The following is a 26,194-nucleotide window of genomic DNA, read 5'->3' as shown; positions in this document are numbered from 1 at the left end:
TTCTCTCCCCCTCTCTGTCCTCCCCTCCTCCAACAACGACAGCAATAATAACAAGAATGATAAACAAGGGCAACAAAAGGGAAAAAAAATGGCCTCCAGGAGCAGCGGATTTGTAGTGCAGGCACCGAGCCCCAGCAATAACCCTTGATATATATATGATCTACCATGATTATTTAAAATATAGATATGTACATAAACATTTTTTAAATCACCCATTATTCTAACACCTGCTGATAACTCCTACAAATATTTTATTGTTAGTAACAATCATCATAATCAACACGGATGGCCACAGACTCTGTTAGGGGCTTTATTATCCTATTCTCTCTCTCTCTCTCTCTCTTTTGCCTCCAGGGTTATTGCTGGGGCTCCGTTGCTTGCACCATGAATCCACTGTTCTTGGTGGCTATTTTTCCCTTTTTTGTTGCCCCTGTTGTTTTTATCATTGTTGTGGTTATTACTGTCGTTGTTGCTGGATAGGACAGAGAGAAATGGAGAGAGGAAGAGAAGACAGGGGGAGAGAAAGGTAGACACCTGCAGACCTGCTTCACCGCTTGTTAAGCGACTCCCCTGCAGTTGGGGAGCCAGGGGCTCGAACCGGGATCCTTAAGCCGGTCCTTGCGCTTTGTGCCACGTGCACTTAACCCGCTGCGCTACCGCCCGACCCCCTATTATCCTATTCTCACGCTATTTCCCTTTTTTTTTTTTTGGGGGGGGTGTGGAGCTGGGCCTCCGGCATACACACTACTAAGCCACTTTTTCATGCAGAGACCACAGCACTGGAGCTTCCTCTGGTGCTACATCACCTCCTCCATGGTACTCTGGCTCAAATTTGGTCTGTGCATATGGTAAAGTGTGCTCTCTCCCTGGTGAGTTCTCTCCAGTCCTGCCAGGGGCTTTAAAATCTGCATCATCATAAGGTTTATTTCTGAGGTGGTAAAAATATTCTAAAATTAGATTGTGATGATGATCTCACAATTCTGTAAGTACATTAAAAATCATTGAACTGTGTGTTAAAAATGGGTGAACTTTCCTTCATATAAATTAGATTTCACTAAAGTTGTGTAAGAAATATGAGCTGGGGGGGGGTGTCGGACAGTAGTGCAGCTGGTTAAGCACATGTGGAGCAAAGTGCAAGGACCTGTGTAAGGATCCTGGTTTGAGCCCCTGGCTCCCCACTTGCATGGGAGTTGCTTCACAGATGGTGAAGCAGATCTGCAGGTGTCTTTCTCTCCCTCCTCTGTCTTCCCCTCCTTTCTGTTTCTCTCTGTCCTATCTAACAATGATGACATCAATAAAAACAACATAACAATGATGACATCAATAAAAACAACAATAATAACAACAACAATAAAAAAGGGCAACAAGAGGGAAAATAAATAAATATTAAAATAAAAGATATGAGCTGGGACTAGGGAGATAGCATAGTAGTTCTGAAAAGAAGTTTTTCATGCCTGAGGCACCAAAGGTGCCTGGTTCAATCCCCAGCACCACCATAAACCAGAGCTGAAGAGAGAGAAGACATGTGAGCTGGACTAAAAAGACAACCCACCCTGTAGGAAGCCTGCAAGTGGCACAGGTTCAAACCCTGGTGACAGCTGGGAGATATCACAAGCACAGTGAGAAGTGCTGTGGTACCCACCCTCCCCCCATCCTTCGCTCTGCCTCCCTGTCTACTCCACCTCCCAAGCCTTGACTTAGGCCTGGGAGGTGGAGCAGCGGATTAAGCACTGGACTCAGGCATGGGATCTGGAGTTGATCTCCATATTGCATGTACCTGAGTGATGCTCTGCTTCTCTCAATCATGAATAAATAGATATTAAAACCAAACAAACAGTGGTCCAGGAAGTGGCACAATGGATAAAAGCTTTGGACTCTCATGCATTAGGTCTTGAGTTCAATCCCTGGCAGCACATGTACCAGACTGATGTCTGGTTCTTTCTCTCTCCCATCTTTCTCATTAATAAATAAGTAAAATCTTTAAAAAAAAAAAAAAAAAAAAAAACAAGCCTAAAGCAGTGAAACTGACTGCTGTGAAGTTCCAGCTCCACAATAAATAAATAAGTCAGGAAATAACTCACCCGGCAGAGAGCACACATTACTGTGTGTGCAGACACAGGTTCCAACTCCCAGTCATCCCATGGGGGCACTATGGAAAGGGGACGCTTCATGACAGCTGTGTTATCTGTCCTTTTCCCTCTCTCTCTATTTCTCACTCTCTATATTAAAAAGAGAGGAAGAAAGGAAAGAAGGAAGGAAGGAAGGCATGACTGGGGGTGGTAGTGGCTCAGTGGATAAAGCAATGGTTTCTCAAGCTTGAAGTCCTGAGTCTGGTCCTTGGCATCACGCATACCAGAGTGACGCTGTGGCTCCTGGACGGACACACACAATTAGTAGATAAATAAAGCTAAAAGAAAAGAAAAGAAAAGAAAAGAAAAGAGGCTGCCAAGGAGCAGTGGAAACATGCGGGCACAAAATCCAAACGAAGAAGGCCCTGGCAGAGGGGTGATTCATGAGTAGTGATGTAGGTCTGCAAGCGTCTTTCTTCCTTCCCTTCTTTTTTCTTTCTTTCTTTTTTTAAAACATTTTTTCCTTTACTGAGGGATTAATGTTTTTTTTCCCATTTTTTGTTGTCCTTATTGTTGTATTTATTGTTATTGTTGTCATTGCTGTTGCTGGATAGGACAGAGAGAAATGGAGAGAGGAGGGGAAGACAGAGAGAAAGAGAGACACCTGCAGACCTGTTTCACCGCTGGTGAAGCGACCCCCCCCCCATAGGTGGGGAGCCATGACTTGAACCAGGTTCTTTAAACCGGTCCTTGTGCTTTGCACCACCTGCACTTAAACCACTGCTACTGCCTGCCCCCCCGGGGGATTATTGTTTTATAGTCGCCAGTAAATACAATAGTTTGTACATGTGTAAAATTTCCCAGTTTTCCACAAAACAATACAACCCCCCTCTCTTCCTTTCTATCTTCCCCCCTCAATTTCTCTCTATCCTATCAAATAGAATAGAAAGGAAAGAAAGAAAGAAAGAAAGAGAAAGAAAGAAAGAAAGAAAGAAAAAGAAAAAGAAAGAGAGAGAAAAGGAGAAAGAGAGGGAAAAATGGCCATCAGGAGAGGTGTACTCTGAGCTGGCACTGAGCCCCAATGATAACCCTGGTGCCGATTAAAAAAAAAGAAGAAGGGGAGTCGGGCTGTAGCGCAGCGGGTTAAGCACAGGTGGCACAAAGCGCAAGGACCGGAGTAAAGATCTCAGTTCAAGCCCCGGCTCCCCATGCAGGGGAGTCGCTTCACAAGCGGTGAAGCAGGTCTGCAGGTGTCTCTCTTTCTCTCCCCCTCTCTGTCTTCCCCTCCTCTCTCCATTTCTCTCTGTCCTATCCAACAATGACAACAATAATAACTACAACAATAAAACAACAAGGACAACAAAAAGGGAATAAATAAATAAATATTTTTTTTAAAGGAGAAGGAGGAAGAGAAAAAGAAAGAAAACCCTGGTAGAGAAAGAAAAAAAGGGGGGGCTGGGTGGTGGCATGCCTGGTTAAGTGCACGTATTGCCATGTATAAGGACCCAGGTTCAAGCACATGGTCCCCACCTGCAGGGGGGAAATCTTTACAAGTGGTGAAGCAGATTTGTAGGTGTCTCTGTTTCTTTCTCCCTCTTTATTGCCCCTTCCCTCTCAAGTTCTCTCTATAATATCAAATTAAACAAAATTAAAAATTAAGAAATAAAGAAAGGGGGCAGGCAATGGCATACCTGGTTAAACATATACATTACAGGACAGAAAGATCCAGGTTCAAGTCCCTGGTCCCCCCACCTGCAGGGGCAAATCTTCACAAATGGTGAAGCAGGGCTTCAGGTATCTCTGTCTCCTTCCCCCTCTATCTCCCCCTCCCCTTCTCAATTTCTTTCTGCATCTAATAGATAAATTAATAATAAATAAATTTATTTTTATCATATTTATTTGTTCTCCCTTTTGTTGCCCTTGTTTTTTTATTGTAGTTGTTGTTATTGATGTCGTCCTGTCGTCCTGTCATTGTTGTTAGATAGGACAGAGAGAAATGGAGAGAGGAGGGGAAGACAGAGGGGGAGAGAAAGTTAGACACCTGCAGACCTGCTTCACTGCCTGTGAAGCGACTCCCCTGCAGGTGGGGGAGCCAGGGGCTTGAACCGGGATTCTTATGCCGGTCCTTGCGCTTGGCGCCACTTGCGCTTAACCCACTGCGCTACCGCCCAACTATCAATTTATTTTTAAAAGAATTTTTAAAAAGAAAGAGGAAAAAGAGACAGAGAGAAAAAAGAAGGAAGAAAGAGGGAGGAAAGGAGAGAAGAAGAAATCTCCTGACTGACTCTAGCACTGCCACCCAAGGTTGGTGTCACCACTATTCCCATCTCACAGGGAAGGAAAGTAAAGCTCAGAGAAATGAATGCTTCTGTCTACACTTAGGTGAAGGCTCTGCTCACCCAACAGCAAAGCACAGACATTCCCCAGATCATCCAATGTGTAGCTACTCTGAGACCCTTATTTCTTATCACCAGCAGCCTGATGTGATGGGGTTTCAGCTCCACCTCTCCATCATTCCCGTGCTCTGAATCTCAGTTTCCCCTTCAGTGAAATGGGACACAGTCTATCACGTCCCTCCTGGGGCTGCTGGGGAAATGTCCTGAGGTCCTGGTTGTGGCCGGACCTAACAGAGGGGATTCCCCTGTTGATACCACCAGCTACCTGTTGTATGCTTTACATTGGGTTCTAGTTCTCCCCCACCAAGAGAATTAGATCAGTCCAGTTAATTTCGCGGGCCCGCTTGGCCCCGCCCCTAGGGACCCGGCCAGAGTTCCAGAGTGACAGAGTTGGAGAGGGTTCCTGAGTTTGAGAGTGCCAGAGTTTCAGAGGGTTCCTGAGTTCCAGAGAAAGAGAGAGTGCTTGTGCCGCCGCAAAGAGACAGCCGAGTTCTGTTTGGTGATTTGTCTTAGTTTATGAATCGTTGTTCCTGAATAAAGAAATACAGCTTCCCTGCCCAGCCGTTGTCTCCGCGTCTCTGTTACCCGCCCGGCAAGAGCCTCCGAATTTTAACAACAGCTACCTGAGCACTTAACTCTATGCTAGGTGCTTGTGTACGTTAGAGAGTACTGTGAACCCTCAATCTCTGGCCCAGACTACAGGCAAATGCATTCACCTTCTGTGATTTCTCTCCCCATCCTGGGTGGTGGCTTTCTTTCCTGTGCTAAGGTCAGCTGCCTCTGAGCCAGAGTGACGGGTGGCTCAGTAATAAAGTGACAGGGACCAGGGGGTAGCAAAGCAGTTCACACAATAGACTTTCATGCTGCAGGCTGGGAGGTCTCAGGTTTAATCTGCAGCACCACCATAAACCAGAGCTGAGCAGTATTCTGGTAAAAAAAAAAAAGTAAATAAATCAAGAGGTGGGTGGTGGTGCACCTGGTTGAGTGCACATGTTACAATGAGCAAGGACCCAGGTTCGAGTTCCCTGGTCCCCATCTGCAGGGGGAAAGCTTCGTTAGTAGTGAAGCAGTGCTGCAGGTATCTCTCTGCCTCTCTACCTCTCTATCAGCCCCTTCCTTCTTGATTTCTGGTTGTCTCTATCCAATAAGTAAAATAAAAAATAAATAAGTTAGTTTAATAGCAGTTCAGGAATTGGTTCAGTAGATAGTGTTGGCACTGTATTAGGTACCAAGTTAGATGCCTGGCATGTGTCAGGGTGATGCTTTGATTCTCTGGTTTTTTCTCTCTCTCTCTCATTGGTGAACATTTAAAATAATAACAATAAGAAATAATAATTATGTTGCTGAAATTCCATAGTTATTGTGGTTGGAATCTGTTTGCTTGGCACTCTTAATTTAAGGCAGTGGGATCTTTCTCCCTCTGCAGCCCCTCATCCCAAGAGCAAGCTAAATCTGACACTACACACCCAAAGTCAGGTCACAGACGGATAGAGTAAGCAGAAAAGGCATCCTGGTGGAGGTGTTGGCTGTGAAGGAGGAGGGTGAAGGTGTAGTGAAGAGCCTTCTAGGCTGAGAAAACAGAGTATGTGAATATGTACACCAGGGAGAGAGAGGGGGCATGGCCCAGTTTTTCCACAAGCTGCAAAATACCCAAGGGAGTAGGGCTGGGGAAAATGGGTCTCAGGGCCCCAACTCAGGAGCTAGTGCTCTGTTTGGAGAGCAGAGGGCCTTGGGACTTCTAAACAGAGGAGGGTCAGACTGAAAGAGTACAGAGAGTCCCATGCAGTCAGATGGAAAATAGAAGGCAGAGGGGGCTCGGGTGATAGCAAAGTGGTTATACAAGTGATTTTCATGCTCAAGGCTCTGAGGTACCAGGTTCAATCCCCAGCACTATCTTCAACCACAGCTAAACAGTGCTCTGGCAGAGGGAGGGAAGAAGGGAGGGAGGGAGAGGAAGAAGGAGGAGGAGGAGGAGAGATAGAGAAGCAAAAGCAAAAGCTGCCCCAGATACAAAGACAAGGGTGGTGGTGACTAAGGAGTATGGGAGTGAGAAAGGGGGCAAAATCAGCCGGACTCAGGAACTGGGACTCAGAAATGGGATGAAGGTGGGAGTGACAGAGGACAAGGAATCTGGTTTCAGGGCCTCTGGCCAGGCCATTGGGAAGATGCCATCTAGGAGTCTGTCTTGAACACGTTCCAAGGTTAATATTCCTCTTTTTCCTACTGCCTGTAGTAGTTTCAGATTGCCAGAGCAGACACCTCCAAATAGCTTCTTGTCCCTTTGTCAGAGTTCAGTCCAGGGGAGGGCTAAGAATGCCAAAGAGAGTGTGGGGAAGCTGAAGTAGAGGCAGAGGGGTGGGACTGCAGAGGGTGGACACCCCAAGGGGGAAGCAGACCAGTGCAATTGCCTGTCCTGCCTTGGAATCCACTGCTGTGTGACTATAGGAAGGTCCCCTGCCCTCTCTGTACAATTTTTCCCACCTGAAAACCTGGTATGATGGCGTCAGTTCCTCCCACTCATAGCCTGTTGGTTCCAAGAAAATTGTTATCAACGCTGCCCTTGGACCCGGGAAATGGGGCTCTGATCTGTGGGTCTCTTGTGGTCTCACTCTCACCATGGAACAAAGTGTTCCTGGAGGCCAAGGCAAGGTGGGCCACTGGAGGCACCCAGGCCATACCATGGGGCCTTGGACTTCCCTCAAGTTGCCCCCCAGAGCCTGCCCTCATTGCTGGGGAAGTCTCAGGGCTGTTGGGGTGTCCACATGTGAGGGTACAGGATAAAGAAGGAAGAGACAGGGGCTGCCTGGGAGAGGGGTCATCTGTCCCCACACCTCCACATCACATCGCCCCACAGAACTTTAAGGAGCCAGAAATTTTCTATTCAAGCCCAGCCTGCCAGGTTGTTAGGAAGGTGTATGTTTATCAAGGGCGGAGGGTAAAATGCACTGTACTTAACAATTCCTTAGCTCCATATTTTGCTTTTATTTTCCCCCTTTTCCTCCTTTTTCCGTGTGTGTGTGTGTGTGCGTGTGTGTGCGTGTGTGTGCGCACGTGTGTGTGTCTGGCTTATGGTGGTTTTGAGGATTGAACCTGGGATCTCAGAAGTTCAGGCATGAAAGTCTTGTATAAACATGTGCTATGTCCCTGGCCCCCTGCACTTGATTTCTGTTGGGTAGTTGCCATCTCCCCCTGGCTTCTTCTTATCCATATGCCTATATAGGGATTTACTGATCCAAAGGTTTGGTCTATTTACATAAATCACTTTTACATAAAGCACTCCAGGGCATTGGTGGTTCAGTCATAGGATTCTCGCCTGTTCCGCCCCCTCCTTGTCACACTCTGATTTTCACCAGTCACTTTTCTCTCCACCCTCTCTATATCACATCCTGTTTCCACCCTACTTGGAGAGTATAAAAACAGCTGCTCTTCTGATTAAAGACACTTGGAAATTGCTTTCCGGCTCCGAGAGTTCCAGAGTGTATCTCCTGCGGAAGTTGGTGCAGCACGCGTTCCTGATCCCTCTCCCACACAGCAGCCTAGATCAGCTCCAGTTGAGTTCTCTCCAACCCAGAGAGCACCGGCTCGGGAAGAAGTACCCTCAGGCTATCCCGGCATCTGGCGCCCGGAACAGGGACCCGTAAGCAGCAGATTTACAAGAAGACATCTTAGATAAGTACACACCTTTTGGGTATCTGCAATATTGTGTTAAGGCACTGTGATTTTTTTTTCTTTTTTATTGTTTTCCGGAGATCTTTCCACCATGGAAAATCTTTTCCAAATCCTGCATTCTTTTTCCAGTATACAATTTTTATATATCTGGGACATTTTTCTCGGGGCTTCACCTTATATCCTGTTGATCATCATAGCAGCTTTTAAGGGATATATAGGGCAACCTCTCAAAAGGCTTAAGAAACTAGAGGCTGAGGTCCAAGAGATAAAGGAAGTAATCATAGAACTTAACCAGCACCTTAAAAACAAGAAGAAGCAAAGGCCTGTCGTGATCTTGACCCACCCTAATTCCTCTGCATCTTGCCCTGAGGCCCCTATTTTGGCATCTTGCCCTGAGGCCCCTATTTTGGCAGACACGTGTCCGAATTCTCCTTTGGACTCCACAGCCACTTCTTCGGCCACCCCCATTTTGGCAGAAACGTGTCCGGAACCTCCTGCTGCCTCCACGGCTGCTTCTTCACCCCACCCTGTTTTGATAGACACATGTCCGAATTCTCCTGTAGCCTCCAAAACCACTTCTTCGGCCACTTGTCCAGAAGCTTCCACTTCAGTGACTCCTCCTACCGCTACACACTTATCAGAGGAAGTCCACACATTTCCGGTCAATGTTGCCCCCAATAGACAAAAACCTCAGGCCTGGTATCCATATTCCGCCACAGACCTGAAGGAACTACGCCAGGCTATCAAAGATGACGGTGTTCATGCCCCATGGACCAGGTCCATTTTACAAGGCCTGCTTCAGAACCTTAATACCCCTCAAGATTGGAGAGATGTGACTCGTGCTACGCTCCCAGGCCCCCTCTTCCTGCAATGGGAGGCATTCTTTCGCGATGAATGTTTACAACAATCGCGGAAAAATATTCAAAATCAGCCAGAGGGTAATTTTGATGCATTGTTTGGAACAGGCCAATTAGAAACAGGGATTCAACAGGCGGAAGCCAAGTTTCCAGCGGGGTATTTTGATCAAGTACGCCTGTGTGCATTAAAAGCATGGGAGCGATTAACACCACCCATGGGAGCAGCCTCAGCCCCCATTCTCTCCCTGCAACAAGAACCTGATGAATCCCTCGCTAAATTCATTGCCAGGGTCCAGTCGAGTTTGGAAAGGAAGATTTATAATCCTGACGCTCGTTTTCTCCTACTGCGATCCATAGTCTGGGATGGAATGCTTCCGCATTTTCGACAGGCCTGTATCACTCTTAAAAATGAACACCCAGATACTTGGATTCTAGCTACACAGGATCTCAGATCAAGCTCTTTTCAAGGACCTATGTTACAGGCCTATGCAGCTACCTTACATAAGCAAAAAGGAGCTTGCTTTCAGTGCGGTCGCCAAGGGCATTGGCGTAACCAATGTCCAGAAAATAGACCGCGACCCCGCCTCCAGTCAGGGCGACCCCACCTCCAGTCAGGGCAACCCCGCCTCCAATCAGGGCAACCCCGCATCCAGACAGGGAATCAGAGACCACGAATGCCTTGTCCCAGATGCCAGAAAGGATTTCACTGGAGGAGAGATTGTTGGTCAAGGTTCCATAGGAACGGCACGCCTCTGCCAAATGTAAACAGGGATTTAAACTAGGTATGGGGCTTCCCTTAGCCCCGCCCCCAAGAGGGAAGGAAGCAGGTCGCCCGCTTGGTGCTGTGCCCTTCTTCCACAAACAGAAGCCCAGCTTGGGACCCAATCCGTCGCTATACCCACCACGCCAAGTAACAATAACAGAGGGTGAGCAGAAGGAGGAACCCGCGGTATGTGGGAACTTCCAGCATAGAAATAACCGGCTGGAGCAAGAGAACAGCTCGAATTCAGAGCCTGAGATTTTATGGACCACCCCTGTTTTAGAAAGGGGTCACCCAACTATGACAGTAAAGATTGGTAATATTCCTTTTAAGTGTTTGATTGACACGGGAGCAGATAAGACAATATTAAGACAAGCAGAGGTTCCCCAGAGTTGGGAACTCCTCCCAGGACCACGCTTACATGGTGTTGGAGGATTGACTCAGGCATTCCGCACACGAGATTCCCTTGTGTGGGAAGATCCAGAAGGGACTACCGGACGCTTTCAGCCTTTAATAGCTGATATAAGCACCAATTTATTGGGAAGAGACTTGCTGGAATCTTTAGATGTAGTGATATCCTCAGACACCTCTGCAGGACACCACACTCACTCCTGTGAGACTGCTAGACCCAACCAGCACCCCCAATACTAACTGCCACTGTTCGTAACAGAACTCCCCGCTTAGATTGGCTTTCTAATGAGCCTGTCTGGGTGGAACAGTGGCCTTTGCCTAGGGAGAAGCTAGAAATTTTAAAAAAACTCGTCCAAGAGCAGTTATCGTTGGGACACATTCGTCATTCTCGGAGCCCATGGAATACTCCAGTCTTTGTAATTAAAAAGCGCTCAGGAAAATGGCGCCTCCTCCAAGATCTTCGTGCAGTTAATAAAACCATGCAGGTTTGGGGCTCCCCCCAAAGGGGTTTGCCTCTTGCTTCCGCAATTCCCACAGGAATTCCAGTCATAGCTATTGATATACAGGATTGTTTTTTCTCTATTCCCTTACACCCACAAGATTGTAAACGTTTTGCTTTCTCTGTTCCTTCTATTAATAATGCCAGCCCTGCCGATAGATTTGAATGGGTGGTACTGCCCCAGGGCATGGCTAATAGTCCTACTATTTGTCAAGAGGCTGTTAAATCTGCCCTTTTTCCATATATTCATAAGGGCCTTAAGGTTTTTCATTATATGGATGACGTGTTAATATGGGGAGAATTAGATACAGATCTCTCCGCCCTACGTGATTTTCTAATCCCTGCCTTAAAGAGAAGTGGACTTAATGTAGCTCCTGAGAAGATACAGCTAATCCCTCCAATATCTTTCTTAGGCTCAGAGATTTCCCTAACGCAGATTCGTCCTTTAAAACCTTGTGTTACTTTTCCTTCTAATCTCACTCTTGCTTCTTTACAAAGTTTTCTTGGAAATTTGAATTGGCTTAGGCAGTATCTTTATCTGCCTACGAGCTGCCTGCAACCACTGTTCGATCTGTTAAAAGGAAACAAACAGCCCTCCTCAAAGCGTATGTTAACCCCCGAAGCATCCTTGGCTCTGGAAAAAGTTAACCAGGCTCTCCAGGACATGCACCTTGTTCGATTCTCCCCCTCCTCTCCAGTAAATCTTCTAATCTTTAACTCCACCCCCACGGTAGTGGGGGCATTGTGGCAGAAACATGGCGTTCTCGAATGGCTTCATACGCCAGTAGGCGGAGCTCCAAGACTCCTTACCGAGATTGATGCCTTAGCATTTATGGTTCGCCAAGGAAGAAACAGATCGGTTCAGGTCTTAGGAAGGGAACCAGATTCAATCATTCTTCCCTTTTCTCTCACTGACACAGAATGGCTCATACGCCACCATTCTCGTTTTGCCATAAGTTTAATGGGTTTTCCAGGACAATTAGATAATCATTTTCCCTCTAATAATTTGATAGCTTCTTTACCTCTGTTGCCTCTACTAGTACCTAAACTTTTCTCTCGAGATCCCATCCCCTCTGCTCCTACAGTGTTCACTGATGGTGGAAAAAAGGGAGCTGCTGCCCTTATATATTATCCAGACCAGCAATACCCCAAACCTCTCTTTACTGAACTTCCTGATAATTCCCCTCAGTACAAAGAACTTTATGCTGTTTTCCTTGCATTAAAAGCTGTACCAGAATCCTTCAACCTTTTTTCTGACAGTGTGTATACTGTTAACTTACTTCCATGGCTTGCTCGATCTTATGTAAGAATTGATGACAACCCACTTTCTCCTCTTTTAATTCAAATTGCCTCTATGCTCTGTTCTCGAACCCATCCACTGTATGTTCAGCACCTACGTTCCCACAGCCCTCTTCCTGGTCCCCTGTCCGAAGGGAATGCTGCAGCTGACCGCCTTGCCTCCACAGGAATTCTCCTAGCCTCTGTCTCTAATCCTGCTGACTTTCATTCCCTAACCCATGTTAATCTTAAAGGTCTTCGAGCTCGATTTCCTGATATTCCTCTGCCACAGTTAAAACGTATTCTTGCTACATGTTCCTCCTGTGCAGGTCTAATCAAAACACCTGCTATTCAGACTCTAGGGGTTAATCCTCGAGGTTTAAAAGCCAACGCTCTTTGGCAAATTGATGTTACCCACATACCTAACTTTGGCAAACAAAAATATGTGTTCGTCTCAATTGATACCTTCTCTAAGTTTATGTGGGCTACAGCTCAGACTGGAGAAAACTCAAAAAAGCTTATAAGCCATATGCTCTCCTGTTTTGCTGTAATGGGCTTACCTCTTCAACTTAAAACGGATAATGGACCTGCTTTTACCAGCAAACAATTTAAAGATTTTTGTTCCCTCTGGAACATTACTCATACTACAGACATTCCGTATAATCCACAGGGACAAGGCATTGTTGAGAGGGCCCATCAAACTCTTAAGGCTCAATTAAATAAAGAAAAAGGGGAAATGTACCCCCCTAATATCCAGCTGGCAAAAGCCTTAACTACATTAAATCTCTTTAATATTTACAAAAACTCCGACCAACCTCCTATAATTCTTCATTGGCAAACACCACCCACCCTCCCAGCTATTAAAGTCAAATGGAAAGACCCACTTGATAAAATTTGGAAAGGACCTGACCCCCTGTTGACTATGGGGAGGGGTTTCGCATGTATTTTTCCACAAAATTACTCCAAGCCTGTTTGGGTTCCTGCCCGCCATGTCCGGCAATACCCACATGATGGTGCTGATATCCCTGAAGAACAAGAAACACTGCAAGAAGACTGGCTGCAAGAGGACTGGCTACAGGATGCACCCCAGGATCCATAATACAGCATGGCAGAATCAAAAAAAAAAAAAAAATCTGATTCACAGAACTCTCCCCCCCCCCCCCGAATGAATGTCTTATGCTATGACTGGCCAGTTGTGTTTTGTGAGTGAGTGAGTGAAAAAAAAAAAAAAAATTGAGTGAGTTGAGTGACCAAAATTTTTGTATGACCCATTGTGCTCAGAGTACTCTGAAAGTTAACTGACTTTATATCAAACGGCTGGACGCAGCCATGGTTTCTGGAGACGTCCAGAAACAGTCCATAAATTATTCATTCCCCCTTTTGATTTCTTTTTTAAGTCTTGATACCAATATGAAATGTTTAGTCTTAAACTGTGTGAGTAAAGATGGTTCAACTATGACAGTAGTTCTAAATTCACATTTGAAATGATATATCTTATTTACAAGTTTTTCTCCTCCTGTGTGTTATAAACTATATGTTTAATATGCGTGTTTCAAGTTTGGTAAACATTAACTTAACAGTTAAATTGTAACTTCGAAGTTACATTTTTACGAGAAGAGGTAAAATCAATTCATTTAAGTAACTGTTTAAGGTAAAACTCTAAATATTCAATGTGACAATTCTTCATCTCCTAAGTTAAAATACAGATTCTCTATACAGGACATTTTTGGAGGGCCCCCAAAAATGTCCTGTAAGCTATCTTGTGGAAATTAATCCACAACAAATTTGGCATCAATCTGATATTGTAAATGTACCAAAAAAAAAAAAATGTCACTAAAATGTGTTAACTCTAGTAACCTGAGTTTGCTTAAAAACCCAATGTAAAAATAGTCAAGAATCAATATATGTAACTTAAACTCGGTATGAAAACTTTGCTATATAAAGACTGCTACATGAGGTCACGTAAGATGACCTTTACACAAAATTATAAAGATACCTAAACCAGTTATAATCATTGAGTTATCAATTGTAGTAAACTTCTAATTTGTTACAAAGTTTTTTCATAAGTAATTGACTACAGCTATGACAAGCCTTCGCATAAAGAAGCATCTGCTCATATAGAATCCCCAGAAATCCATCTTGGACCCCTGACCTCTGACATCACCCACAATTACAGCCATCCCCAGAAACCCATGATGTGACCTGACACGATCTGGAGAACCTGATTCACAGACTCCGAAGGACAAGACTTTCCTACTGCCTTTCTCTCAACCATCGGTGTCTGCTCTTCCTGCTTCTGTTTCGCCCATCATGTTTTGGCGGTTCCAGGTCACTCTCTACAGAGAAGAAAAGTTCCGGTGGCCGTCCTCCTCCATCAAGATAGACGTGTGGCATTTATTTCCTGGCTGTTGACATTGGACTGATGCTTCTATAGAACTTGCTAGACACTCCTTTTATACTCCTGGACTTCTTGAAGAATGACTGTAGCAGGCTGACTCGGGATTTTGCAATGCCAGATCACCCCTCTAGCCCCTCGGCTTATCAGGCCCCCACTCCTCCACCCATCAGGCTCACTCTGTCTCTTGCTACTCTTACTTATCCCTCCGTCTTGTGCTAGTTCTTTTTAAAGACACTTACACACTATCATTCTGCTTTCTTCCCAACAGGTTTCCGTTCACCCCTACACTGCTATTCCCCTGACAGAGATGAAGCCTTTTACAGACACTGACCCAGTTATATATGGCCATTAAGTAAGAGGAAGATGTTGGGGAATTGTGAGGATATGGTTGAGCTTGGAAGGGCTTGAGCCTGAGGGGTGTGTCAATCCTGTTAGTCTCTCTCTCCACGGAGAGGTTGAGCAAGGAGGGACAGTAGAACCCCCAAAAAAAAAAAGGTGTGCCTCTTATCAGTCTCCCTGCCTCACAAAGTGCCCCACACTCCTGATACTATGGCAAAAAGTTAAAAAGAAAGGGGGAGATGTTGGGTAGTTGCCATCTCCCCCTGGCTTCTTCTTATCCATATGCCTATATAGGGATTTACTGATCCAAAGGTTTGGTCTATTTACATAAATCACTTTTACATAAAGCACTCCAGGGCATTGGTGGTTCAGTCATAGGATTCTCGCCTGTTCCGCCCCCTCCTTGTCACACTCTGATTTTCACCAGTCACTTTTCTCTCCACCCTCTCTATATCACATCCTGTTTCCACCCTACTTGGAGAGTATAAAAACAGCTGCTCTTCTGATTAAAGACACTTGGAAATTGCTTTCCGGCTCCGAGAGTTCCAGAGTGTATCTCCTGCGGAAGTTGGTGCAGCACGCGTTCCTGATCCCTCTCCCACACAGCAGCCTAGATCAGCTCCAGTTGAGTTCTCTCCAACCCAGAGAGCACCGGCTCGGGAAGAAGTACCCTCAGGCTATCCCGGCAGATTTCTAACAGGAAAACTTTGACATGGGCACTCGGCCTTCCGTCTGCTCTTACTCTGTACCTGGTGACTTTGTGCCTAGGATGACATCTCAGCATCTGCCCCCCCCCCCCCACACACACACACTAGGTTTTGGTCCTCTGACCCCAGACAAGCTTGGGAAACTCAGTTCTCCAGGCGCCAGGATCAGATGCCATCAGCCAGGGTCAACTTTCATTCCCAGTTCCTTTGGGTCACCAGGTGGGGTGGGGACTGAGGGAGAGGTCCCCTGGAGGGGGGGGGTCATTGCACCCATGGCAGGTGTGTGCTCTGAGCAGAGAGTGGCTGCCCCATTTACCTGGGCTCTCTGGGCCCATGGCAGCTCCCTGAACTCCCCAATTTCTCTGTTGCTTCTGCTCTTCCCTCACCCAGTCTGTCTTGCATTTGGGTTCTCACTCCTGCCTGGAGTCATTGCTGGGGTGGTATGGGAGTGGGGGAGGGGGGTGGACCCAGGCCTTTGCCAGGCTTAGTACTATTCTCACTCAGGTCCAGCCTTAAATGCCACCTCTTCAGGAGTCTTGATGACTCCCCTCCCTTCAATATTTGTATCCTCTGAACACACAAGTGAGCTTTTGTGTGACTTAGCATTTGTCTATCTGTCCCACCCAGTTGTAAGCTGCCCTCTTCCGCCACCCCAGCAGCCTTGGGTCCAGCCTGCTAACAGTGGTGTCCTGGGGCTGGCCACGCAGCCAGTGCCAAGAATTCCCCATCCCCTCTGCCCTCACTGGGCCAATGATTTTCTATTCAGGATGTCTCAGCAGTTGGTCCCCTGATCCTCTTTTAAAAAAACAGTTTATTTTTAGTATGTTTTTGAAAAAAGGAGTCGGGCCAGGGAGAGGGTCCCAAGTAATTCTCAGCTCTGGCATCTGATAGTGCTGGGGATTAACCCTGGGGCCTTTCACATGCAAGTCGTTGCACTACCATTGTGCCCTCATGCCCTCCAGCCTCACTCTGCAAGTCTGGGAGGTGGTGCAAACAAGATCCAATCACAAGGCATCTGCCCTATGGCCCCCACACACTGCTCCAAGATTCTGCCACTCACTCACCTTGGTAATAGATCCCACCTCTACACAGGGGGCTTCCATGTGTCTGTTTCCAACCTGCTTCCCCTTGAGCTCATGTGACAGCTCAGCTTCATACCCTGGCGCCCCACAACTGCTCCCCACCTATTCTGGAAATGGTCCCAATATCCCCCTCTCAGAGGCAACGGGGTTGGCGTAATCTCAATACTTCCTTCTTTACTCACCACGCCCCATCTATGAGCGAGTCTTTTAGAGGGGCTTCCCTCCAAAGCATAGCCTTTCTTTTTTTTTTTTTTTTAATTTTATTTTTTTTTTAGCATAGCCTTTCTGTGGTCTAGGAGACAGATCATGGACTTGCAAGCAAGACACCCTGAGTTCAATCTCCAACACTATATATGCCAGAATGATGCTCTGCTGTTCTTTCTTCCTTTCTATCTTCTTTCTTTTTCCTTCTTTCTTTCTTTCTTTCTTTCTATCTTTCTTTCTTTCTTCTTTCTTTATTTTTCTTAACCAGAGCACTGCTCAGCTCTGGCTTATAGTGGTTTAGGGTATTGAACCTGAGACTTTGAAGCGTCAGCTATGAGTCTCTCTGCATAACCATTTTTCTATCTACCCGTCCCCAGAGTGATGCTCTGGTCTCTGTCTTTCTCTGTCTCTCTCTCTTAAATAAATAAAATAAAATTTTTAAAAAATATTTTTAAATATTTATTTATTTATTCCCTTTTGTTGCCCTTGTTTTATTGTTGTAGTTATTATTGTTGTTGTTGATGATGTCATCGTTGTTGGAAAGGACAGAGAGAAATGGAGAGAGGAGGGGAAGACAGACAGGGGGAGAGAAAGATAGAAACCTGCAGACCTGCTTCACCGCTTGTGAAGCGACTCCCCTGCAGGTGGGGAGCCGGGGCTCGAACTGGGATCCTTACTCCGGTCCTTGCACTTGCGCCACATATGCTTAACCCACTGCACTTCCTCCCGACTCCCAGGATATGTAATTTTTTAAAAAAAGATTTATTTTGGGAATCAAGTGGTAGTGCAGCGGGTTAAGCGTATGTGGCACAAGTACAAGGACCGGCATAAGGATCCCGGTTCGAGCCCCTGGCTCCCCACCTGCAGGGGAGTCGCTTCACAGGCGGTGAAGCCAGTCTGCAGGTGTCTGTCTTTCTCTCCCCCTCTCTGTCTTCCCCTCCTCTCTCCATTTCTCTCTGTCCTATCTAGCAACAATGACATCAGTAACAACAATAATAATTACAACAACAATAAAAAAACAAGGGCAACAAGAAGGAAAATAAATTTTAAAAAATCAACAAGGGGGTAGACAGCACAATGGTTATGCAAAGAGACTCCCATGCCTGAGGCTTGATAGTTCCAGGTTCATTCCCCAACAACAACAACAACAACAATGATACATCCTTCCTGATGTCCGCATTCTCCTTCTCTCCACTGATGAAGCCCTGGTCCGGAGCCCAGCCACCTCCTACCCATAACAGCCTCTGCTCCTGTCTCCTGCTACAGCTCTTGTCCCCTTCTTTTTAAATTTTTAAAAAATATTTATTTATTTTCCCTTTTGTTGCCCTTGTTGTTTTATTGTTATTGTAATTGTTATTGTTGATGTTGTCATTGTTGGATAGGACAGAGAGAAATGGAGAGAGGAGGGGAAGACAGAGAGGGGGAGAGAAAGATAGACACCTGCAGACCCGCTTCACCGCCTGTGAAGCGACTCCCCTGCAGGTGGGGAGCCAGGGGCTCGAACCGGGATCCTTATGCCGGTCCTTGCACTTTGCGCCACGTGCTTAACCTGCTGCGCTACTGCCCGATTCCCTCTTGTCCCGTTCTTTAAAGTTGGTTGTTTGTTGGAATCAGATCAAGTCACTTCACTACTTAAAAGCGCTGGACAGTAATGAAAATATATACAAACTCTTTTCCCTGGTTCAAGGGTGTCTAGGCCTGACCTGCATTTTCCCATCTTTCTTTCTCTCTCTCTCTCTCTTTCTTTCTTTCTTAGCAATATATATATATATATATATTTAATTTATAAACCATATACCTTTCTGATGTCATGTCCCCTTCCCTCACCAATACCAGCCAGCCCCTCTCCATTCTTCACAGAGGCCACATTCTTTACTGCCCCAGGACCTTTATACTTGCTATTTCCTTGACCTAGTGTGTTTTTCCCCAGTTAGGTGGTTTCTTGCTCCTCAGCGCTCATCTCAGATGATAACCCCACATCTGGGGCCCTTCTCTTACCTCCATGTGGAAAGACTCCCCAGTCCTAGCCCCAGCATTGAGTACATTCTCCAATGGTCAAACATGCCCCCTAGCTTCCTAATTAACATCCCCCCCCCCATCCCTGCAGAATGGGAAGTCTTTCATTTTTTCTGCCTTCAGTTCCCCAGTGCTGAGACATTGTAGATGTTCTGAGTGTCTATTGAATGACTAAATGAATCCATCTTGTTTTCCCTTCAGTACAAGTAGGTGATGAAATAGTGCAAAACCCAGACAAGTCCTAGCAGTGCACTGGGCAGTGACAGGGCCACAACCATTACAGAGCTGACAACAGGGTCCCTCTGGGTGCCCAGGAGCCCGGGAGCCCAGGTTGGCATAGGGTAGCCTCCACTTCCTCTGGTGTATTTTCCACTTCCTCTCCCTGGGGGGTGGGGGGGGCTGGTTGCTGGGATGACCCATGGGGCAGAAGCTGTTACCATGCTCACAGATCTGGGGACCCAGCCCTCAGTGAAGACGCTGTGAGCCCAAAAAGGAGCAGGCAAGGATGTCTGGGGGTCCTGATCCTTGGCCCCTGAGACAGAAGCTCAGGCCTCCACCTTGGATCAGGCCTGCAAGGGGACACCCTGTGTGGTCTCCACAGGGTGACAGTTATAGGTCACTGGAGTGTGGAAGGGCAGCCAGAGGGCCCACGTCTCACAGCACACAGACAGATGCTGAAACCACCGTGGGTCGATCTGCCTGCTAATCTGCTTCCTTGCTCTGGCCCCAGGACCTCACAGACCACCAATGCCCCCAAGTCTACCTGGCTACCAATGCCTCCCTCCCATGTGTTTCCAACAGGGCTCTTAAATCCAGCAACCCACAAGAGCCCCCCAGTGTTTCCCAGAAGTTAGAGCAACAGCTAGTGGGTCCCCACCGCAAAAGTGGGGCAATTGAGCCCCCCCACACACCTGCAGGTCCCTGCATTCAGCACAGAGCTTAGCCTTCAGAGCCATACGGGGTGAAGGTGAGGGACCTGGCTCTGCAGTCTAATGGCTGCTGTCCTGCTTGGCTGGGTGACCTTGGGCAGGGTGTCTCACACTAGGGTTTCAGTGTCCTCATCTGCAGGATGGGCAGCCTGGAACCTGCCTCAAAGGGAACCTGTGAGGCCTGGTGTGGGGCATGTGGACCTCCCCTCTGCAGCCCCTGCCCAGTGCACTCAGCCTGGCACAGGGCGGGTCTCCAGCAAAAGGTCAAGGGGCAGGTCAGCACCACATAAAGTGCCCAAGACCCTGAGTGTCTGATCTCATACACTGGGATCTGTCATCTCCAGGGTCCCCCACCCTTGACTGCTGGGCCACGAGAAGGGGCCCATCTGTGTGCGTCTAGTTAACAGGTCATGTGAGCAGGAGAGGGGGTGCTTTGTGGGAGTCGGTCCTCAAGAGGCAGCCGTCATCCCTCTCTGCTGACCAGATGGGCCCGACCGCCCCCATTCCACAGCTCCAGTGCTTCCACCAGGACCCCTCCCTGCCACCCCTAGAGTTGGCCCTGCTTCCCCCACCCCCACCCCCACCCCAGGTTATTCTAGGGGAAGGACACCAGCCATCCAGTCCAACTGTCTACAGGAGGCATGAGGAGGCTCAGAGAGGGCAAGTGACCTGCCTGAGACTTCACAGCAGAACCTGGCTTACTCCCAAGATGTCTCCCCCTCTAAGAATTGCTGTCCCTAGGTTAGGAGGGGACCTTGTTTTTCTCTCTCACTCCACCCCCCATACATCCAGTACTTCCTTAGCCATGAAGGTCATTGGAGGAAAGCCAGGTGGGGTGGGAGATTGACGGGAATAGTGTCAATTTTCCTGCCTCCTCCCTCAATGTACCCAGTCTTCCTCCACCTCTAGCACTCTGAGAGCACCATTCTCTCTCTTTCCTTGGCACCCCAAATGTCATCTCTGCCTCCTCCTACTTGAAGGAAGGGGGGCTCACAACCCTACCTGTCCTCTTAAGTAAACGCTGGCCCCTTTGTGCCTGCGCTTGTCCCCACACTCCGCCACCTGGCCTTCACCCAGCCTTGTGGGATCAGAGACAGGAGGGGGATTAGGTTCTGCAAATGGCTCCCCCCTCCCCGCCACTCCCCCTCCTAGTCTTAGTCATCTCTGCCCTCCGCCGCCTCCGTCCCCTTCTCCCTCCATCACCGACCCTCTGCCAGGCCAGGGGAGAAGGACACTGACAGGCGCCCCGCACCGTGGGGTGGCGGTGAAATAAGGGGCAGGCTGCTCAGAAAAGGATCAGAATGGACTCCCTCCCCCTCCGTCGCTGCGCTCGCTGCCCGCGCCTCCCCCCTCTCGGCCGCGCCGCGCACGGATGGCAGAGCCGCAGAGGTGTGTGTGTGTGGGGGGGGGGGTCTGCGCCTGCTCCTCGCTGCCCACCAGGCCAGGTCCTCTCCCAGGAGCTCGGAGGGGGAGCTCCTGCCACGCTCCTGTAATCCCCCTATGGGGGGAGGGCTGTCCTCCCACAGTTTAGGGGTGGGGGCACTGCCCTCCGGTGCTGCCAGCTCTTGGGGGTGGGGGCGGGGGTTTGCAGGGCTTCTCTGTGCCCACATGGGGGAGGGGGTCAGCCTACCCCCAGTCAGGGTCTCTAGGAACAGCGCCGCTCCCCAAGGATGGGGAGAGGGAGGGGGCGCGGTGCGGAGCCCCGCGGCATGACGACGCCTGCGGACAGGCCGGGGCGCTGCCACCCCTGGGGCTGTCGGGGAAAGGAAACCACCACCCGGGTCTGGCTGGAGGAGGGGGCGCGCCGCCCGCCCGCGGGTGCAGCCCCAGGGCGGCTAGTGGCAGCGCCGTCGGGGTCGAGGTCGGGGTTGGAGGCCCCAGGGCCCTGGGCGGGAGGAGTCTGGGCCCCGGGGCGCCGCTCCTACCTGCCCACGAAATTCTCCAGCACCGAGCTCTTGCCCGCGCTCTGGCCGCCCACCACGGCGATCTGCGGCAGGTCGAGGTCGGCGTTCTGGCCGATGGCAGAGAAGGCGTCCTGCAACCGGTTGACCAGCGGGATCAGGTCCTCCATGCCGCGGTTGCCCATGGCTGCGGCGGGCCCCCCGGGCTGCGATCCGCCGCCGCTCCTGCTCGGGCTCGGGCTCGGGCTCGGGCTCTTGCTCCTGTTCGGGCTCCGCCGCTGCAGCCGCGCGCTCCGACTGCTTGCGCCGGCAACCTCCCGCACCTCAGGGACCGAGCCCGCCCTGCGCCCCGCCGCCGCCAGGGGGCGCGAGCCGCGCCGCGCTGCGGGAGAGCCGTGCGCAGGCGCCGCCGCAGCACCACGGGGCTTGTAGTTTGCTCCCTCTGCGGCTTTTGGGGACCCTGAGCCACGTCTGCGGGCGGCGGCTCAGGCTGCACCGAAGTCTTGTTCCTGAGAAGGGGTTGAAATCTCACCCATCTGTACCTGGCCTTGTGGACAGTGGCCCTGGCCATCTCACTGCACCTTACAGGTTGGGTTGCGCAGATGGGCCTCCTAGGTCACAGTCTCCTGATCCGGACTTCCACTTGAGACGTCACTCCCTTCTTTTTATTTTTTTATTTTTTATTATATTTATCTTTCCCTGCCCTCTCAACTTCTGTCTCCATATATATGTACGTATATATGTATTCAAGTCCAAGATCCTAAAACCCTACTCAGTTTATGTCTTGCACATGGAAGGACCATGGCTTTCATCATTAATACACTGAAAATGAATGTGGGCCCACTGTTCAGTGCTAACAAAGTAAAATATTGAACAGTTTTTGCAAGAAGAGAAAGACTTAAGGGTGAAAGAGAAACATTTACAGCCAAAAAGATAGCATGGGGACTATGCAAAAAACTTTAATGCCTGTGGCTCCAATGTCCTGAAATGAATTCAGTCCCTGCCACCACCATAAGCCAAAGTTGAGCAGTGCTCTATTTTAAGTAAATAAATAATTTTTAAATATTTTAATATTTATTTATTCCCTTTTGTTGCCCTTGTTTTATTGTTGTGGTTATTATTGTTGTTATTGATATCATTGTTGTTGGATAGGACAGAGAGAAATGGAGAGAAGAAGACAGAGGGGGAGAGAGAGACTTGTTTCACCGCTTGTGAAGCGACTTCCTCGCAGGTGAGGAGCTGGGGGCTGGAACCGGGATTTTTAAGCCAGTCCTTGTGCTTTGCACCACCTGCGCTTAACCCACTGTGCTACTACCACCAGACTCCCAGAAACGATTTTTATTGCATTCCGGGTTGCAATGGACACAGAAGCAGATGCCTGCTTTGCACAAGGACAGAAAAGGAGGCCAGCTGACCCTATGTTGTCAAGAGTCAGTGGGTCAATTCCATGTATGTAACAGGGTGGGGGATACTGCCAGGAGGCCATTCAGTTATTCACCCATTTAATGCATACTTTAAAAAACAAAACAAAACAGTGCACTATTCATCTTTGGTTTATGGTGGAATTAAACTTAGGATCTCAGAGCCTCAGACATTAAAGTCTTTTTGCAAAAAATAAAAAAATTTAAAAAAGAAAGTCTTTTTGCTTAACTATTGTGCTATCTCTCTGGCTCTATACAGCTTTGGGTCACCCTCACACCAGAGACCTTAGAGGTCTTTCTTTTCATGGTATGTATGAGTTTTACTCCATTTTTGTTTTTTACAGAATATTCATATATGTGCAAAACTCACACTGCATATCTTATCCTTCTGTAGCTCTGATGCCATCCAAGCAGACCAACATTAACTGAAGCAAGTCAGAAATGCAGATTCCCAGGTCCCACTAATTACCTGCTAGATTACAGCCTGAATCTAAGGAGGACCACACAGCCCCCAGCCCCCAGAAGATTCCTATGCACATCAAAGGTGAAGAAGCTCTGAGAGAAATTGTGCTATGCAACTTGCTCTTGTAGTAATAGCAGTGTCAACATGGAGTGGTTATGTTTCTTGTTCACACCTGTGTGGTTGTCCATTGTTTGGTGGTGCCTGTTTTTGGCTCTGTTCTCAAAACAGCTGCGCTGTGTGAGGCATGAATGAAGGCAATAATGGGGGCGGGGGCTGTAGAGAAGGCCTTGTGTCTGGGCAGAAGAATCTGCACGTCAGAATGTGGAATCTGAAAGGAAACAGACCTGCAATCCACCCTGGTCTCAGTCTCCCAGAGGATTTATTGGCACCAACAGAGGAGCTCTATGGCAGATGGGTCGCCCCAGACACCTAGGAGCTGGGGGGCGCGAAGGGCCCATTAACTTAATGAGTTGACTTTGATCTGGGAGTCAGGTGGTATCTCAGCGGGTTAAGTGCACGTGGTGCAAAGGGCAAGGGTCAGTTAGGATCCCAATTCAAGGCCCCAGCTCCCCACCTGCCAGGGAGTCACTTCACAGGCAGTGAAGCAGGTCTGCAGGCATCTCTCTGTCTCTCTTCTTCTCTATCTCCCCCTTCTCTCTCAATTTCTCTCTGTCTCTATCCAATAAAAAAAAAAGAGAGAGAATTGGCTTTGATCTTATGAGCGTGGGGAGAGAGAACTCTCTCTAGAGTTCTCAGAGCTTTAGTCACCAAGCATGCTGGGAAAATTAGCAACAGGAGCACTCACTGGGTATTTCCTCCAGTCCAATTTACTGTGCTAAGCTGTGACCCTAAGGAGGTGTCTTTTTTTTTTTCCTTCAGGGTTATTGCTGGGGCTCAGTGCCTGCACTATGAATATATTGCTCCTGGAGGCCAATTTTTCCAATTTTTGTTGCCCTTGTTGTTGTCATTATTGTTATTGTTGTCATAGCTGTTTTTGTTGTTGGATAGGACAGAGAGAAAATTGAGAGAGGAGGGGAAGACAGGGAGAGAGAAAGATAGACACCTGCAGACCTGCTTCACTATTGTGAAGCGACCCATCTGCAGGTGGGGAGCTGGAGGCTGGAGCCAGGACCCTTACAGCAGTTCTTGCGCTTCCTGCCATGTGTGCTTAACCCCGTGCACTACCTCCCAGCCCCCAAAATGCTTCTTTTTTAAGACAGAGGACCACAGGGCTTGTGAAAAAGCTGACTGGGATAGTGTGCTGCTTTGTCATGTGCACAGTCCAGGTTCAAGCCCAGTCCCTACTACCTTAAAGGAAGCTTCAGGGAAGTAGCTCAGTAGGTTAAACGCATGTGGAGCAAAGTACAAGGACTGGCCTAAGTATCCCAGTTCCAGCACCCGGCTCCCCACCTTCAGGGGTGTCTTGGGATGCATTGGATCGACCTTCTCGTGGTGCATCCCGTGAGTACCCTTTCATTGGGGAAACTGACGATCCTTCCTAGCCGACTGAATCCACATGGATCCCAGTCACTTTCAAAGCCAGCAACAAGCAGCTCCTGACAGCTTTCAACCTGACGCTGTTGACTGGCTATGGAAGAAGGGCAAACGCTAGAAGAAGAAGGGGTGTCCTTTTTACAAGGTGGTGAAACAGACACCTGTAGAGGTGTCTATCTTTCTCTACCCCTCTCTACCCTCCCTTCCTCTCTCCATTTCTCTCTGTCCTGTCCTGTTGGTATGCTTCTGGATTCTGATTCTAAGACTCCTTCTGTTTCATTGGTTTGATCCCCCCTGCTTAACACTGTATTCTATTTGCATAGCCACTGTTGACTGAGCACCCCCCTGCCTCCAGGACATTGGTTTAATCCTTGCTGGTCCGTGCTTCTTCTTTCTTCTCCCCCTGTCTTGCTTACATCCTTTTCGGACCTGACTCTTCCGCCTGAGGAGAGAGAAGGACAAGATCGTGATTAGAAATAAGCTTAGATTGCGCTGCGTTCCACATGAATAAAGACTGAACTATGTACCACTCAGCCATGAGTCCCTGGTCGTCTCTGTCTCCCACCTGTGAAGCTCAGCATGGCACTATCCAACAACGACAACATCAATAACAACAACAATAATAACGGAAACAATAAAACAAGGGCAACAAAAGGGAATAAATAAATAGATAAATAAAATAAAATTTTTAAAAAAGGAAGCTTCAGTGCTATTCTTGTTCTCCCCCCCCCCATCTTTACTTAAAAAGGAAGAGGGGGAGGAGGAGGAGGAGAAACCAGAGCATCTAGCAGTTAGGCTTGGCTGGGGCACACATGATGCCCTCCTCTGCATGGCCAGGAACTAGGAACCAAGGTTTCCCAGGGGATATGGGCACCTGCATCGTGTTGCCACATCTCACAGTGAGGAGGGGCTGCCCATGAACCTGCAGCAAGCCAGGGGCTCTGGCATGTTAAGAGTTAGGCACTTGTGGGTCAAGGGCACAGCTCTGAGCCTTAACTGTCTGCTGTGCAGATATCAACTGTCATCACCACCTGGTCAGTGACTGACCTCTCTCAGTCAAGTAACATCACCTTACTGAGTCTTCGATCTGTCATCTGTAAAAGGGTGATGATAACACTGCCCAACTCACAGGACTGTGTGAGAGAGTTCAGTGATATAATAAATTAGATAAGTGGCCAGGAAGGTGGCTCAGCTGGTAGAGTGTAGGACTTGCATGCCAGAGGCCCTGGGTCTGTTCCCTGGTACTACATATGCCAGAGCAGTGCTCTGCTCTCTTCCTTTCTATCCCTCATGAAATAAAT

At 48.2% G+C, this 26,194-nt stretch overlaps 1 protein-coding gene and 1 long non-coding RNA gene across 24 annotated transcripts in view; one reads left to right on the top strand and one right to left on the bottom strand.

Annotated features, from left to right (window-relative positions):
- DNM1 (dynamin 1) overlaps nt 1-21,860 on the bottom strand; it is a 74,936-nt gene extending 53,076 nt beyond the window's left edge. For 12 of the 23 annotated variants that reach the window (XR_009552105.1, XR_009552100.1, XR_009552102.1 and 9 more), the window contains exon 1: nt 21,540-21,859. Coding sequence is in view for 16 of the 23 variants with exons in the window: in XM_060200247.1 (XP_060056230.1) it covers nt 21,540-21,700 (161 nt within the window). In the remaining 7 variants the exon portion in view is untranslated. Of the gene's footprint in view, nt 1-21,539 lie in introns of all 23 variants that reach the window. The other 11 variants (XM_060200243.1, XM_060200242.1, XM_060200239.1 and 8 more) reach the window with 2 other exon arrangements.
- Nucleotides 20,797-23,568, top strand: LOC132540919 (uncharacterized). The gene is made up of 3 exons (XR_009552106.1): nt 20,797-21,003; nt 23,196-23,243; nt 23,331-23,568. It is a non-coding gene; the product is annotated as an uncharacterized LOC132540919 (long non-coding RNA).
- The last annotated feature ends 2,626 nt before the right edge of the window (nt 23,569-26,194 follow it).

Source organism: Erinaceus europaeus, chromosome 10, assembly GCF_950295315.1.
Source record: "Erinaceus europaeus chromosome 10, mEriEur2.1, whole genome shotgun sequence".
Classification (NCBI taxonomy): Eukaryota; Metazoa; Chordata; class Mammalia; order Eulipotyphla; family Erinaceidae; genus Erinaceus; species Erinaceus europaeus.
Note: the sequence above shows the minus strand (reverse complement) of the source record. Positions and strands in the feature narration are given on the sequence as shown.